Below are 16,470 nucleotides of genomic sequence, written 5' to 3' on the forward strand. Positions count from 1 at the left end.
AAGACAGTACAGTGGTATGAAAAGCAGTAATTATGTGAGACAATAAACTAAAGATGTGTCTGACTGGGTAAGATACTCATCACTACACGCTTCTACAATGCACATTTTCTTTGCAGCTTTGCCCCAGAATTCCCTGGCTAAATCAGTGCAAGTCCCTCAACCTCCCTTGAAGTCAATTATTCAGCTGATAATGTGGGAGAAATAATGCCAGTACACCAACAATACAGGCTGCTAAAGCTTGCTTTTTCTTTTCCTGTGAAACATTTTGTGCAAGATCCTGATACAGCACGATCTTGCCCAAGGGCTGCTGCAGCCAGCAAGACCTTTAACAGGAGATAGACACAAAAATATTACTTGAAGATTGGTAATAGTGCTCTCTTTTTCAGCTTGGTGGCACTTCAGAATTTGGGATGGCATACAGGAAGAGTGGTCAGGATCAGGTCCCAGCCACCAGTGCAGGGGTACCCATGCAAACCACAGGAACACAACCTGCCAGCCATGAGATTTGCTGCTCCTGCACCAGTACAGCTGCTGGTTCCCAGTTCCACAAACAGCATCTGCAGAGCAGCATTTCCTGAGGCCTTTCATACCTGCATAACACCTGCTCTGGGAACAGGGCATCCCCCTGCTTCTCAGGACAAAAACTCACACTGCACACACAGTCCTGTGGCTTTTGTGGTTTATCCTGCACATGGTGGTTGATCAAGCACACTGTAAGCAGGCAGAGACTCTCTTACACCACTGCACAGCCAAAGCACTGAGAAATCCTGGGCTTCATTCTTAGGGGCACTTATTTCAGAGTAGGGTACTCAGCCCCTGAAGTCTCAGCCTGGTAACTTACACTTCAAAAATGATATTCACTTCCAAATTAAATAGAATGAAGAAATTTGTTAAGATTAACATTTAATCCACATTCACATTTTCCAGGTTTGGAAACTAACTATTTATGTACTCATTATTGAGAACATTGTTTAGCTGACATTGTAATGATTCATGGGCGGTGTTTTCTCTTAGTTTTGTATCAGTGAAAAATAACATTTTGAAAATGCCTCATAATGGAATTTTTGCATCCTCTCAACAGCTGTGTTTCACATAAAGAAAACACAGCCATTTTAATGAAAACACAAGAAAGCTTATGAAATCAAAAATGCTACTCCATACTTAGAATCCTGAAATGACTTAGTCTTCATTTTAATGCCTATATTTTTGCCCAACTCTGACTTGCAAACTATGACATACATATATGCAAAACCTAAACTCCACAAATATAAAAATCTAAGTCTTTAAACTGACTATGTGTCAGGTTAATGCTTAGAACCTCAGGAACTCTTTACAGGCAGATATTTGGAAACCAGATGCATTGTCTTTCCAAAGGCATTCCTTAGAGGGGGTCTTGGGCAGATTTTAGCATAATATTCATTTACAGTTATATTTAGAAAACACTGCATTTTAGCTTCTGTTCTTTTAGCCTGTATTGTATTTAGGATATCATAATTTTCAGAAGTAGATGATCCCACAGTCTGCACAGCAATGCATGAATCAAAGACCTAACTGTAATGTGTAAAAAGACATTGCTGTACTCACATTCCAGGATGTCAGGCAGACATGATCAATCCTCCATGATGAATATCAAAAATCAGGGATATTTCACTGCTTGTTTTATCTTCCATTCTCTTCATTATTATTATTTAAAAGGCTTATGCCTCAAGAACACATATTAAATTTTGCTGCTTCCCTACATTGTAAAATAGTTTTTGGCTGTTGTGGCTTTATTTCAAGGCGGAATATATTTTGTCCTGACTCAAAATACTGTTCTGTGCCTTCCTCTAATTTGCTCACCAAGTAACTTCCAGTCAAACCCCACAAATTGCCAAAGGACTGCTATGCCCTCCTCACCCAGTGAATTTTCCAGGTCTCAGCTCTATTAACCTGGGGTTGGAAGCAGATGGACTTGAAGGTCCCTCCCACCCTCCACCATTCCATGACTGATTCTATGCTGTGCCTGGAATGACACACATCATCAAAGCCAGGACTGCAACACTGTCACCCTCTAGAAGGGAAACCACACGTGTGCTATGGAAATAAAGTTCTTATTTCCCAATTCTGCTATGTGAACATGAAAAAGGGGAACAAAACACAGTAACTGCTCTCAAAGAGCCAAAACTATAGCCTGAAAGAATCTGGGGCTTGCAAAATACACCTCCATATAAATTGTTGAAATAGCTTTCAGAAATTGTTTTCCTTTGGACTGCATTACATTGCAGAAGACTAAAAAAGGGCACATAACATTTAGGTTTATTAAAAAATATTTAGGTTATTCCAAAAGATTTGAGTGGAAATATGTTTTGTTCCCTCTGGTGTTCCCAGTGACTACGTTTCTATAAAACAGCAGAACTTTATTTATATGTTTGATTTGGATCCCAAATGAAAACCTCATGTAAAAGCTTGTCTAAGAGGTCAGTTTTGAGGCAGCTGACCTAACCCCAACACCATTCTGAAATACTACACTGCTCTCTTCTGTCAGTGCTCTGTAGTTTCAGCACCTCACTTCTTGTTTATCTCCATTAAAGAGAAATAAAAGTTTAAGCAGATATGGTTCATTTACTCAGATCTTTTCTTTTAACTGTGTGATTCTTTTACTTGGATCTCTTCTTTGAAGCTGCTATGAGAGAGCAACTGAAATTTCTCAAAACTGATTGGAGCCCAAGCATTCCTTACTTGCAGCCTTCTCACCTCAATAAGTGCTCCCAACACTTGGCATCACGACTTTGGCACAGCAGAGAAATGAACTTTACCTGAGATACTCACAGCAGTTCTTCACATTCTAATTCTCTGAAATATTAAATCTCAGGGGTCTTATTTCATGCAAAAAGTAAAGAACAAGACAGGCTGGCACTGCTGCATTACTAACAACACAGATATCAAAAAAAGGTGGAGACTGCTTTGTACAATTAACAGAACACACATCTTAATTTAAATAACTGAAAAAGCAAAAGAACTCACTGTCAGTAACCATTACTGTTTAGGAGACTCAGCTGAACAGCCCTGGAATATTCAGTGACTTTTTCTTCAATAACTTTAAAAAAACGTTTAAAAATTGCACTGTACTTACTGGATTGAGAACCACTGTGAAGAACAACTCTCCTCCTTGAATACTTTTGTCTAATTCCTTTGGACCTCCAGGATACTCTTTATAGAAAATAGTGTGGGTGAATAAGCCACAAGTTTGCCTTGGAAGCACCTGAATTTATGAAAAATACATTAAAAATTCAAGAGTTTATACTTTTAATGAGATGATAAAAGTCAGAGAAGTAACACAGATAATTGCTGGGTATATTTGGCCTCTCAACTTTGCTGGAAATCAATACTGATCTAGATAAATTATTATCACTAAAATCATAGCATCCAAACATTCATCATTTTTTGTTTGAAACTGGAGACTGATCTCTATCACCAAATTACAATTCCAGAGCCTCATCCAACTCATCCTGTCCATAACACCTCATCCTAAATCCAAGTATTTGAAGTCTAGAGATTTAAAATAATGTGAAAGATAATCTAAAATATTATCAGTCTGTATCGTATCAATCAGTTCCACTTTTATCTGAATGATGGCTTTGTTGTAAAATTAAACTGCAATTGGAAAGGCAAATTGGGTTTTCTTTGGCTTAGGCATCACCACCAATAATTCCACTATGACAAATAGGGAAATTTGTCAGTAATGCTCACCTTGTAATAAAGATTTACTTCTCATTCAACTGTGCTATTTTTTTAAGACTGGTTGAAATACGTAGTACAAGCAAAATTATTTTCAAAAACATTCCAAGAACAAATCTTTTGAATATGAAGAACTACTAAATGCAGTTATGTTTTTCATCAGAAACTCAAAATATTTTCTCCTGAATTCAGAAAATAATTTACTGAAGAGTATTCCAATTATGTCTATTCCTTATGGAAAATCAACAGCTGAGTATGGATGTTCATGTATAATGCTTAACTGGGATTGTTATGATAGATTAACTTTTTAAGCATACAAATACCTTCTTTAACACTGGCTGTGGTTTTGTAGTTACTTTTTATTTCCTGCAGTTCAATTTCTCAACATGTTTTTTCTTGTGAATAGAGAATACTGTGATCATGAATTGTAAATTGTGTTGTCAGAAAACGTATGGATTTTGTACATCTGCTATAGACTTGCCTAAGTTTTTAACAAACCTTTGCTTTTCACAGAAGAAATATGAGAACAATTTTTCACAGAGGCAGGGAATGAAGCTGTACTGGATGGGAGGTGCTCTGACAAATCTTACACAGCAATGCTTCTACTGAGTGTGTTCATTACTATTAGCTTGCAGATGTAAAATATTGATGCATTTGCCCTGGAGAACTGAGAGCTTGAGACTCCCTGAACAGGTGGTTTTATATGACTCATTTTGGAAATAGATTTTTGGCTGCAGTGTCCTTGTGTTAAATCTCATTATGTGTCTTCAAATGACATGTTTTTACAAATATTTATGGAAGGGATTTTTGGAGATTCTGAGTCAATCTGTCTTCCCCAAATGCTTTGTGCTCCCTAAGCACATCCACAAACCCATTACTTCACATGCAGTGATTGCTTTGAGGAGTACAAACTGTAGCTCAACTCTATATTGGTGTCAGTTTTGTTCCTAGATTTCTGGAGATCATTTTCATTTGCTTCACCCAAAAATAGATCAAAATGCTAAATTACTACTGCTTAGCTTAGCAAAGTGGTATCCATGGCAACCCAAGAACAAAACCAGAATTCTGTTCTAAGTGTTGTGCCAAGGCTCTCAACCTCCCCAAAGTGCCTGCTCCAGCCAGAGGTACAACAGGACCCCATTTACTGTTCTCCCACATGCTCCAAAAGAAAGTTACTTGGGAAGATGCCACCAAGTATTTTGGAAAGCTGTTTTGAAACACTTCTGAGGTAATACTGATGAGATGTGAACCCAAAATAGCCTCCATCTCAGTGCCCAGATGGAAACAGCACAACCCTTCCATGTCAGTTGGGTACAAAAGCCCTTCCTTTGGCAAACATGGCTGTCAGTGACAGTGCTGAGAGTTAGGAAATTCAGCAAAGCAGTGGGATTTGAGAGCACTTGGGTAGCCTGGAGGTGGTGTGGGGGGGTGTCTTCCTTCCCCACAGCTCCTGAGGCTCTGGGTTAAACCAGGCTGCAAAGCCCAGCCCGTATTTGTGTATGGCAGGAAGCCAAACAAGGGCAACCATGCACAGTTCACAGGGAAGACAAAAATATGTACCCAGCCAGATCCAGATTCTGAGGTGGCATAATCTGGCAATACTCTTTTGCAGTTAATGGTACCATGCAAATTTAAAACCTGATCGAAATCTAACCCAGCATAGTGTGTTAAATGATGCTAAATTGACTTGTTGCTCGAGCTCTCTGAACCAGCATTAACCACAGGACTAGAACAGCTAACAGCCTGTTAACTGCTGTCAGCAGGGTGCCACCTTTATCAGCAGAAACATCACCAGCAACAAGACTGATTTTAATTAACAAGACACTGTGAAATATACCTTGCTACTTATGCACAGCAATGTGTGCTTCTCGCAGTGTGAACTCTCAGGATACCCTGCTTTTCCACTTAAAAGGAAATGGTTCATGAAATGGCAGAGTACAAAATGAACATCAGCAACACAACTCACCATGATGTTTTTGTGGATGAAGCCTCGTCTATACCTTGCAGGTTTCAGATGTGGGTATTCTTCTGTGCTGGTTACTCTGATATTCCAGACCTTTTTCCAGGCATCATAAAGTTGAACATGTACTGGATAGACTCCTGAGTGATGTGGAGCCACTGCATAGCCCAAGTCAGTTGGAATACCATGTTCCTAAGACGTGACAGAACAATGGCTGCACTCAAAAAATTAAACTTGATGTTCTGGTATTTCTCGAATGCTTTGTTTGTGAAAGACCAAGAACAGGTCTGAAATTCAAACAGTAATATCAAAACACGATTATGTGGAAGGAGATGGAGGGCAGCATGGTGAAGGCGAAACACAGGATTTTAAGACAAAACCTTTTTAGAAAATATTTTTGTGAGTAGGCAGGGAAGAAGGATATAAATGCATTTTACATTGGTTTATTCAATCTACATGAAACAGAAAGCTGCACACTTCCAAGTTCTTGCAAGTAATTTGCTCACAAACTCTGATTTCAGAGAGATAATCACTGGCACATACTCAACACAACACGTAGCATTTGGCAGCTACAACTGCAAAACCACAATTTCCACTACACGTCCCTTCACGATTACTTGGATGAGGAGCTGAATTTCAGAGTTACTGCATCTCCCCTCTAGTCCATTCAAAAGACAAATCCATTTTCAAAAAGCAGCTTAACTATTTCAGTGTCATGTTACAAATGGCAGACAGATAACCACTTGTAACAATCTACAGGCAGAGGCTGTACAGCAAACCCTTCCGTAGCACATTGCCTATTTTTGAAGACTGCTGGCATTTATTGTGTGTACATACCTTGGTGCCATTACATTCTCTTCATACCCAATGCATTTTCCTTCAGGTGACTTTTCAAAGGAACAGTTTATAGCAGATATTCCTTTCAGTCTGACCAGAGGAATGCACAGTCCATAAGACATCATTTTGCCATGATTTAGGAAGACTGCCTTTGTACTGCCTTTGAATTGTTAGAGTTTTTAATATGGCTTGAATTGATACAGTCATCTCCACCGTATTTCCTAATCATACTGTGCATGCAAAGCATTGGCTGATACCTGGACCTCTTCCTTTGAATCAACTAGGTACTAAGGAACATGAAAATCTCTAGAAAAATGGGTGTGTGCTGTTAGTAAAACCATTTATTGTGTGTAACAGACACACCTGGTTCAATCACAGTGGAGAACCCTGAGTTCTCTATGTTTAAAGAATGGTGAAATTCTTGTTTGCCTTTAGGAATTTATGGCACACATAAAGGGCACCATGTGTAATCTGCCAAGCAGGAATGAGTAACATCTGCCCTCCTGGCTGTACTGCATGAGAAGATAAAGAGTAGATACTCCATCAGTTACAGTGCTTCACACGATTTAATTCCATCACAGATAATCCAATTCTTCTTCCTTTTATCTTTCCTACTGCCCTTAAGCATGCATAAACATCAGAAAGGAAAATATTCACAGATCATGTTAGAAACTGCATTCTCTGACATTCCACTGCATCTCCTTCATTTATCTATAAACAAAAGTCTGATTTTTAAGGCTTCTCCCCTCGAGTTCCACAATAGGCAGTAATAAGAACATAATCTAAATCTTTCACTCTAATAAGGGGCCTATCATCTTCAATGAATTAGTGTCTCCATTATTCCTCACTGACTGTTATATTCCCCAGTAAAGCATCTCCCACACAATACACACCTTGAGTGAATAAAGCACCAGGCATCAGCAATTCTGGCCTCTTTCAAAAAAGTGGCTACTTCTCTATTTTATTAATTTAAGGGCTCTGAGCAAATGAAACAGTGAGTAGCTTCATGTCTGTATGTCTAAACATGAAAAAAAATTAACAGCAAATATTTGTAAGCTTTAAGAGCATTGAAAGTAGCAAAGAAAATGGCAACTGCTGAAGTTACATAAACCAGGGCTGAAAATGCATTATCCTTAAACCACTCTAACAATTACATCTTGCACATTAATCCCAGAGGATGTCTTAGGCCACACAGAACTACAAGGACCATTTGATTTCCAGTGGAGTTTGCACCAGCACACAGAATCATATTAAAAGGGCAATTCTGGACACAAGATTTTTAAATTTTCAGGAATCTAACACCTACTGCAAAGCTTTCTTGAAAGGAAACATTAAAGCAGAGCTGTCCTGTACTCAGTACAACTACAATTCACAGCAAACTAGGTGAAGTCTTTGTTTGAAAGAAAGCCTATGTCTCACTTAAAAGCCAAGATTTCAAATAAAACCTTTAATTGGCTGATAGTCAGGTCTATCCTTTTCTCCTACACTCACTGACACACGACCATTAAATGCACTCTTTGTTGTTCTGCTATTTCAAATCCCCCTGCTCCTTCCAGGAACAAAGCCATCACCTGCCAGCTAAAGAGCAACCAGTGGAATTCGAAAAGGAAGAAGAAAAATTAGGCTGCTGTAAGAGCAAAAGCAGTTCAGCAAACAAGTTATGTCTGCTGAGATATTTTGATACAATTAGGTCTTAACACCAGACCCTCTCTTCAGACAAATAACATCTTTTATATATGGCAATTTTTGTTTATTGTATGCATTTAACTGTGATCTGTTTCTCCAATACCCTCAGACCTAAAACTGGTTTTGATTTTTTCTTATATTCTCACTGAAACATTTTGATTCAAAGCTTTGTTGTCAATAAATAATTAGTAAAGGCAATGCTTTTCAAAACAAGTTTACATAAAGTTGATGCAAAGGGAATATATAAGATGTTATTGGGTATCACTGCAGAACTGCATCTTTGAAAATGTGGCACACTTACCTAAGCCTAACATCCAGTGGTTTCACAAAGTGAAATACTTTCAATGGAGTATTTATTCTTTCAGAAACTTGGGGGGTTTTTTGCTAGTCTAAACAGAATAATGGTTTCTGAGTACCTAAATTAAATAAAAAATGCAGAAATATAACTCACTAAGGCGAATTTTTTGTTGAGGATCATCTGCTCCACCAGTGAGGACTCATTGTGGAAGAGGTGTGGCTGCATGTGACTCCACATGTGGGGAAACCACCAGAAATCATCCACAGATCTCAGCAGCAGATCATCACCTTCATCCTCCTCCTCCGTCCCTGCAGAGGGAATTAAAAAAAAAAAAAAACCAAAAAACCCAAACATTTCTGAAGTAAACTTTCTACTTTTATTATATTTTTACAAATGTTGGAAACAGTAAGAATTATGTTAACATAATAAACTGCAACCAGTTAAAATACTTCCGGCTGAGGCACTGCTGACAACATGGGACAGTCAGGAGCACTTGGCTGGCCCACATCCTATTTAATATTCTTTCTTTTATCTATCCTATTTCTATATAGCTTTAAAACAAAATTATTTTAAGGGATAATATATACTGATATGTTTCTACAGTAGAGATGAAACAATCACAAGGATGAACTGTGGTAGCTCAAGAGATCCCTCAGTGAAATCAACACAAAATTTCAAGTGATTGGTGGAATTTGCCACTCAAAAGCAGAATGAAAGGAGCTAAATTTTAATAGAAGGGGAGAGGCATTTAATCTGTTCCATACCAGCAACTAATGCAGGAACACAGCGTAGTAAACACTCTACGCTGTGACTGTATCATTCCTACTTGTCCTCACACTACACAGAACACCATCAAAATCAAAGTAATTTTAGTTTGATTCTTACCTGTGTGATAAAATTTTCCTGAAAATCCCAGGTTGAAAGTAAAATTTGTAATCTGGGCTCTCAAAAGATTCTGAGTATCAAGCAGGGCCTGAAAAAGAAGCAAACCAGCATATAAACATACCTGTAGAGAACACAACCTGGCACACAAACTTAATATAACAATATAAATATTTTTACAGTTGTGTGCCTTTTCGATTGGTTTTGCTATTTAAAAACAGCTCTTTATGCATGACAGAGAAGTACAGATATTTTTATTAGCACATAAAGATTAAAGACCGCATGAAAACTCCATCATTTTCCTCATGAAGATAACCAGCTACTAAATGCTGGGTTACTCCCTGAATCATGAGAGAGGAAAACACAGGCACATGGAGAGAAAAGACCTTCCAGAAGTTCCTCAGTAAAGCTGGGCCAGAGCCAGGAATTCATTTCAGATCTCTTGTGCCCCCAGCACTGCTCCATTCACAAGAGTGAAGAGCAACTGTCAGAGTTACATTGCTCTGCATCAGCTCAAGTACATCCACAGCATTTCAGTCATGTTTCAAAATCATGGGCAAGGCAAAAAGAAAAATCTAGAGGGACAGCAAGAAGCTAAATCAACCCTACTCCACATCAAAAAACTGGATTGCAGATTCCTCCAAATTCTGACTAATTTCTCAGACAGTGAGCATACTGACTGTCAGCATCTGCGTACTTGCACTAAAGTACAAACAAAAAAAACCAGCATGTAAGAAGAACAGGGAAGCATTATTCATCAGGTACAGCTTCACTCATTGGTTTCAATATGCTCTTCTTGATTTGTTACTCCTAAAATTTACATATCACATTCAGGAGTTCACTCCCAGACTCTTACACCCTGCTGTTCTCTCTTTCAGCCTTCCAAGTGGAACACAGAAATCCAGTTTTCCAAACTTGGCAAAGCAAAACCAAAACAGACAAGCAAAGGCCAAAGAAAAGTTTTCCAAGTCAACATATAGTATAGCACAATGGTTTTAATAAATTGGTTGAAAACATTTCTATTGTCAGAGAAGCATGACTGTGCTATGAATGGGGAATGTATTTAACTGCACAAAACTGATTAAAATGACTGGAGATTTTCAAAGGTTGAAAGGTCTAGTAGGCACTCTACTCTTGAAATGCAAAGACAACTTAGTGCCTTAAAAATATGATCCAGTAATTTTAATTACTTTCCCTGGACATTTTCATTATATAAGTGATCAGCCTACAATTATATGCCAATGACAAAAAAAAATAGTAGAGAGTCCAATCCAGTAGAAGTATTAAGCATTGTACACTCAACTTAAAATTCCTTAAAATATGACCCATTTTACAGATTGAGGCAATATCCACCTTATTAGAGCACACAAGCTCTTCTTCAGGTCTTTCCCAGGGCTCACCTGGTAAAGATCATCATCTTTCACTGCAAAGCCTGAAAACTGTCCTGTGAACAAGAGACACTCTTAAGGAATGAGCAAAATGAAGCACAGAATGGAGATAATTGAACCCAAGCTCCAGACTTATGAAGCAGAATATTAAGTGAAAAATCTTGCAATGCTGTAACAAGGGCTTTTGCACAGGCTGAGAGTGCAAAGATCTCCAAGGAAGCTTCTTATTCTAATAAAAGGCAGCACATCTGCACAGGACTTCGATGAAAACCAACCCGGGGCTGCTCAGAATCTATTCAATGAAATAACCTCATCTCTGCATGGTTAAAAAGGTAGGAGGCAAATAATTCAGCTACTCCCGTCCTGTGCTGAGGGCACACGTTGTTGAGGGAAGGGATGCTGGGCACAGCCTGACAGCGCGGTGGCACCAAGGGCTGCTCACTTCTTTCCCTCCACATTAAGAGCTGTGAGCATTTTTTGGAGCTGAAGGTTTTATGCTGCACCTTCCTAACAACTTCCCAGCTTGTCACCCCCAATCTGGTCTCCATCCAGCAGCATGGAAAAACCAGAATGACCAACAGGCTTTTAAAAGGGAGGAGGGAGAAAGGTGGCAGAAGGCCCAAGACATTTCTGCAATAATGCAACACAGAACTCACTTCTTCCCCGGGAATTAATTTTGCCAGTGTGGCCCCCACCTTCTTGCCTTGTGTTGGAAATGTATCAGCTAATTCCAAGGGTGTACCTGCTCTGCCTGCAAAGAGGGAGGCCACAGACAAGCTGTGAACTACTCTGGGTACAAACAAGCTGAGCTAACATTTGAGTTGTCGTGCCTATGATTATTTTCTGGGTGACTTGACATTTTACTCATCTTTCAGGTTCTAAAAACAAAATGTTAAAACTCATGAAAAATATATAGTAGCAGATGGCAGGGTGTATTACTGTGAGTTTCCATCAGAAAGACAGAAAGAGAGAAATGTAGGGGGACTAAAAACCTGAAATTTCCTTTTTACATGCTGCTTTATAAGCTGAAGGTAAACTGCTGGTATTTTCTGGATATTTTATAACTATTTACGAACAGCACCTCTGGCTATCTGTATGAGATGTTACATAAATACACCAGTACTGAAGATTGTATTTTAAAACCGGCAAGTCTCCATATGTTTATAAATAATTATTTAGTACATGCTATATTTCTGCTGGTACTATAAGGAAAATAAAACATTAGCTGCATAATCCCTTTCATGTACACAGCTCCAATGGAGTACTTTCTTTTGAACTTTTCCTAAGCTCACAGACTAGGTTTAGGAAACTCCTAGTGCCAGAAATCAAATTTAAATGTTCAATACATGATGAAAGACCCTTTTCTTCACTAACAGTAAAAATCAAAATCTCAGAAAAAGGCCCTCTTACAATTCAAGGGATAGACACAAGTTATCCTGACAGCAAAACTACAGACTTTCTCATCTCTCAAACACGACAGAGGCATGGACAGATGACATGGGCTGTCAAAAGTTTTAGTTCAAGTAAATCAGCTGAAAAGCTAAAGATAAAACTCCTATCTTAAAACCTGCTTCCCACTTGCACAGCCAGGATGCCATCCTGCCTCCTGCCCTCAAATACATCAATGTGATTTCACTTCAGAGTCTGCCACAGAAAAGCTGCAAGTGTCAGCCTGTCTTCAGCAAACAGACAGTTGTAATTTCTTCAGCATCAACACAAATATTCAGACTCAAATGCCTTGACTGATCAAAGGAATAAATCAAGATTGCCTTGTTGAACTCTGGTTCACCAAATAGGAATGATGCCTTCTTTGTGCAGTCACACCAACATATTTATGACTATTTTCCTGCTGAAAAGCTGCTAAAGAACTCAGGCACTTGAAAAGAGAAATAGTTCAATATGCTGGTATTCTACTTGCAATCATGTACATTTCAACTAAATTGGCAAGCAGACAGAGAGAGCCTCACAGTGCTGCAGCATTAACATCTTACACTTCACATCAGTACATGCTTTTATGTCAGCAACAAATGCAAGGGCAGCTTCATCATTTTCCAGAAAGCCTTTTTCCTCCTCCTTCTTTTGGGAAACAGATATCATCTCTCAATGCTTCCTTGCTTAACTGTTTTACTGTCTGAAAATACTATCAAAGGAGCAATTAAATTAGGAACTACTTTGCATTTGAGTAAAATTTCTAATGTTGTGTTGGCTCTTCAATAAAGGCAAGGACCTTCTGAAAAGGAGGGACAAATTAATAGGAAGTGTAATGTGAAGGCACCTGAGCTAAGCAGAGCAAGCCCCTCTAGGGGAGCTCTTATTCAAAAGCAGCTTTTCTTTTTCCATATTCTATTTCTTCTGTAACCCCTGCAAGAGCGGGAAGAACCAGAAGTAAAGCCATTTTCTGAGTGGAGGTCTTGGTGTAGAGAGGTTTAATGAGCTGTAACTGATGCAATGTCCTTTCACTCTGCACTTTTTGGGAGACCCCTTTGCCTTTCCCCGCTCTGGGAGTGCTGCAGCAGAAGCTGCTGCTCAGGTACTGGCACAGCACCTGCCGCCCTCAATGTCCCCCTCCTGCAGAACCTGGGCTGCTGGGAAGCAGCACGACAAGCAGCAACAGAACACAGCCCCAGTGAAGGTCCAGCCCAAGTGTCTGGGAATCAGCATTTTATTGGACTGTTTTGCTTCTGAGGAAAAATGATTCCTTCATGATCAATTATGTATTTTGGAACATCATTAAAATGCAATGATGACTACTCTTTCTGGATTTCCAAGATTAGCAATTTGACACCCAATACCATAAACATTTAATCTGCGTGGGAGAAAGCATAATTGTTTTAGGTATAGGGATGTACCTGAAAAAAAATTTTATCTATCCTTCAGACGAAAGGACAAGAAAGCTTCATTTGTCTTTGTGCACTCTCTTAGCAGAGCTGACACTACAGAGAGAGCAAGAGAAAAAAAACAAAGAAAACCTTCGGTGTTTTCTGCAAAGTGTTTTGCTGGCAGAGAACAGGTAACCCAATTTTCCCTCTAAGTGTCAATAAAATATCAGCCTGGAGCCCAATTATGTGCCCCTTAAAGTTTTTAGTGTCCAATAGAAGAAAAAAATTCAGGAGCCACAACTTCACCTCAGGGTCCAAATTTACGTGTCCAGTGAAGGATCCTTAAAATATAGTCACTTTGGAAAATGTTGCTCAAATGATTTCAACAAAAAGTTTTCTCATCACAATACACTGTTTTAAATGTCACCGGGCCTTCCTTTAGAGTTATTTTTTTACCCCATACAACAATGATCTTGATGATAGTGCAATTATGTATTTTCAAGTAATTAGGCTCTTTCATCTAGGTAAATCATTTGAACAACCAAGAGATTTAAGAAACACTTCTAACTTCCTTCACCAACTTCTCACTTCTTGGAGGCTGAGGTACCAGCTAAAGAGAACTGAGCTAATTACTGCAAGGTAACTTGAAGGTTATAAATACTTGGTGCCAATAGCATTTAATAAAGGCAAGTAATTAGCATGCTGTTTTCAGGGTTCTCTCTGAACTTTGGCTTTATTAGCTGTTAATTACACTGTACTTAGATGAAAGAGGTTACTGTTACTAAACAGCTACACAATCTCGTTATTTTGCAGTTAGTGGAAATAAAATCCTGCATTTCTTTTAATTAAAGGCCAAAAAAACCCCTAGCTCAGTTGAAACAGGACTAACAAAACACCCTGCTGCTACCTGTTTTCCCGTGGATTTTGGTCAGATAGCTTTCAATAGAAACCATGCTGGCTGCGTTTTCACCTAATACTTGACATGCTCATGTGACACCAAGTATTAAGAACTGAGTTTTCAGAGTATAAAAGAACTCAGAGCAAAACCCAGGTGTCTCTAAAATGCATTTAGAATCTCTTGGTATTTTTAAGTTCTTGTACTGGCAACGTTGTAGAGAGGCAATGTGAGGTTTGTTAGGCCAGTAGAAGCACTCTGATAGCTGAGCTGCAGTCACACGCAGCCCCAGAGCTGCCTCAGCCCCGAGCATCACAGGCCATCCCTCAGATGCTGCTCCAGGTCACTTCTGGGCCACCTGCTTAGTCTGCCTTGTCTCCATTGCATCCCACCAGCAGCAGCTAAATTCTAAGGGTTTTTCATTGATTTGTGCTGACACTTGCCTGACTCCCAGGAAACATTAGGCGTTATACCTCTGCACCCCTCATTAGCCAGCCCATGCTTCTGCAGCTTCACATCCTGTCTGCTCGGGTGCACAGCGTTCTGTCACAGATAAAATACTGCCATGGGCTGTTCCGTCCAACTGGGCATGTGCTTTAGGTATTCTATGCATTTTATGGTCAGCCAGCTCAGAAGGGACACAGCTTGTGATCTGAGCTCCCAGCTCCACATTCATTATTAACAGCACATTTGCTCCTTATTTAATGCTCCCTCACAGGCCAGCTCCAGCTGTAGCTCTCACTGCAGGCAGCAGGCCCAGCAGCACATCTGGCTGCAGGACAGGGAGGGCTGCAGCACATCCCAGTCCCTGAACGGGCCCTCACCCTGCCACTGGCAGTGAGTGGCTGCAAACACCTGCAAGGCTCAGCTCTGGAAGAAGATCAAGGCCTAATCTGAGCAGTAGAGCTCGGTCTCAGCTGATGCACAGGCAGCTGCAGCTGGGGCACTGCACCAGCTCTGCTCTGACAAGTTTGTCAGTGGCCACCTCACTCTGCCCAAAGGACTGACATCTCTAAGAGGTGCAGCTTCAGGCCTACCTACGCACCATGCCTGGGGTACAAAAGGTGATGTTCTGTAAAACACAGCTTATCACAAATTTGATTCCAAAACTGCTCTTTCCAAGGTGCAATAGCCTACAGCTCCTTTCATGCCGCTGCCTAGGACCTGCTCTCCACGTCAGGTCTCCAAGGCACCTCCTTCCCTTCCCCACACATCCTACCCAGATAAGAAAGGAACAGTAACCTCACTCCAACCCCCTGCCAAGGGCAGGGACACCTTCCACTAGACCAGGTTGCTCCAAGCCCCGTCCAACCTGACCTTGGACACTTCAGGGGGTGGGGACACCACAGCTTCTCTGGCCAACCTGTGCCAAGGCCTCACCACCCTCACTGTAAAAATCTCTCCTTCCTGATGTCCAATATAAATCTACCTGTTGTCATCATATTGCAAAAATCCTGTACCTTCTTGGTGACTTCTCATGGACAGCTCCTTGCAGCACTGACTCCTTCTTCTTGACAACACAACCAACAAACCCCAACTCTCCCCTCACCCAGCTCTCCCATCCTTTTGTAGCACTCGTCTTCTCATTGGGCACAGCTGTGGCCTGTTAAGGGCAGGGCTGTTCCTGATCTTTGGTGATCAGTACAGCTGCAACTCCTCAGGGGTGAGACTACCTTCTGCACTATCTTCATTTTCTTACATTCTGTCCCTCCACTTCTATCCTCTTTAAATTTAATTCCTGGACTGTCAGAGGCGGACTGTGAAATAAAAAAATTAAAATTCATTTTTTTAGGTAATGAAAGTAAAAATGTAGTGTCAGTGTTATATGTATCAAATCCAAGAGAATATGAATATGGCCTTCTGGAAAAACCTCAGCCTTACTTTTATCTTCAGTGCCAATATTCTCTGGACCTCAAAGCCTGAGCCTGGACAAACTAGGACTCACTTATCCCCAAGAGGCCTACAGGCTGTGCTTCCTGCTCAGCACA

General features: G+C 40.1%; 1 protein-coding gene across 1 annotated transcript in view; it reads right to left on the minus strand.

Moving 5' to 3' along the window:
- The window catches only part of LOC132072360 (bifunctional heparan sulfate N-deacetylase/N-sulfotransferase 3), a 50,644-nt gene that overhangs the window by 18,539 nt on the left and 15,635 nt on the right, over positions 1-16,470 (minus strand). The window contains exons 3-6 of the mRNA XM_059470622.1: positions 9,384-9,471; positions 8,652-8,806; positions 5,684-5,869; positions 3,113-3,241 (exon numbers count right to left, since the gene is read on the minus strand). Of these exons, the coding sequence (XP_059326605.1) occupies positions 3,113-3,241; positions 5,684-5,869; positions 8,652-8,806; positions 9,384-9,471 (558 nt within the window). The remainder of the gene's footprint in view (positions 1-3,112; positions 3,242-5,683; positions 5,870-8,651; positions 8,807-9,383; positions 9,472-16,470) is intronic.

The sequence above is a fragment of the Ammospiza nelsoni genome, chromosome 4 (assembly GCF_027579445.1).
Source record: "Ammospiza nelsoni isolate bAmmNel1 chromosome 4, bAmmNel1.pri, whole genome shotgun sequence".
Classification (NCBI taxonomy): Eukaryota; Metazoa; Chordata; class Aves; order Passeriformes; family Passerellidae; genus Ammospiza; species Ammospiza nelsoni.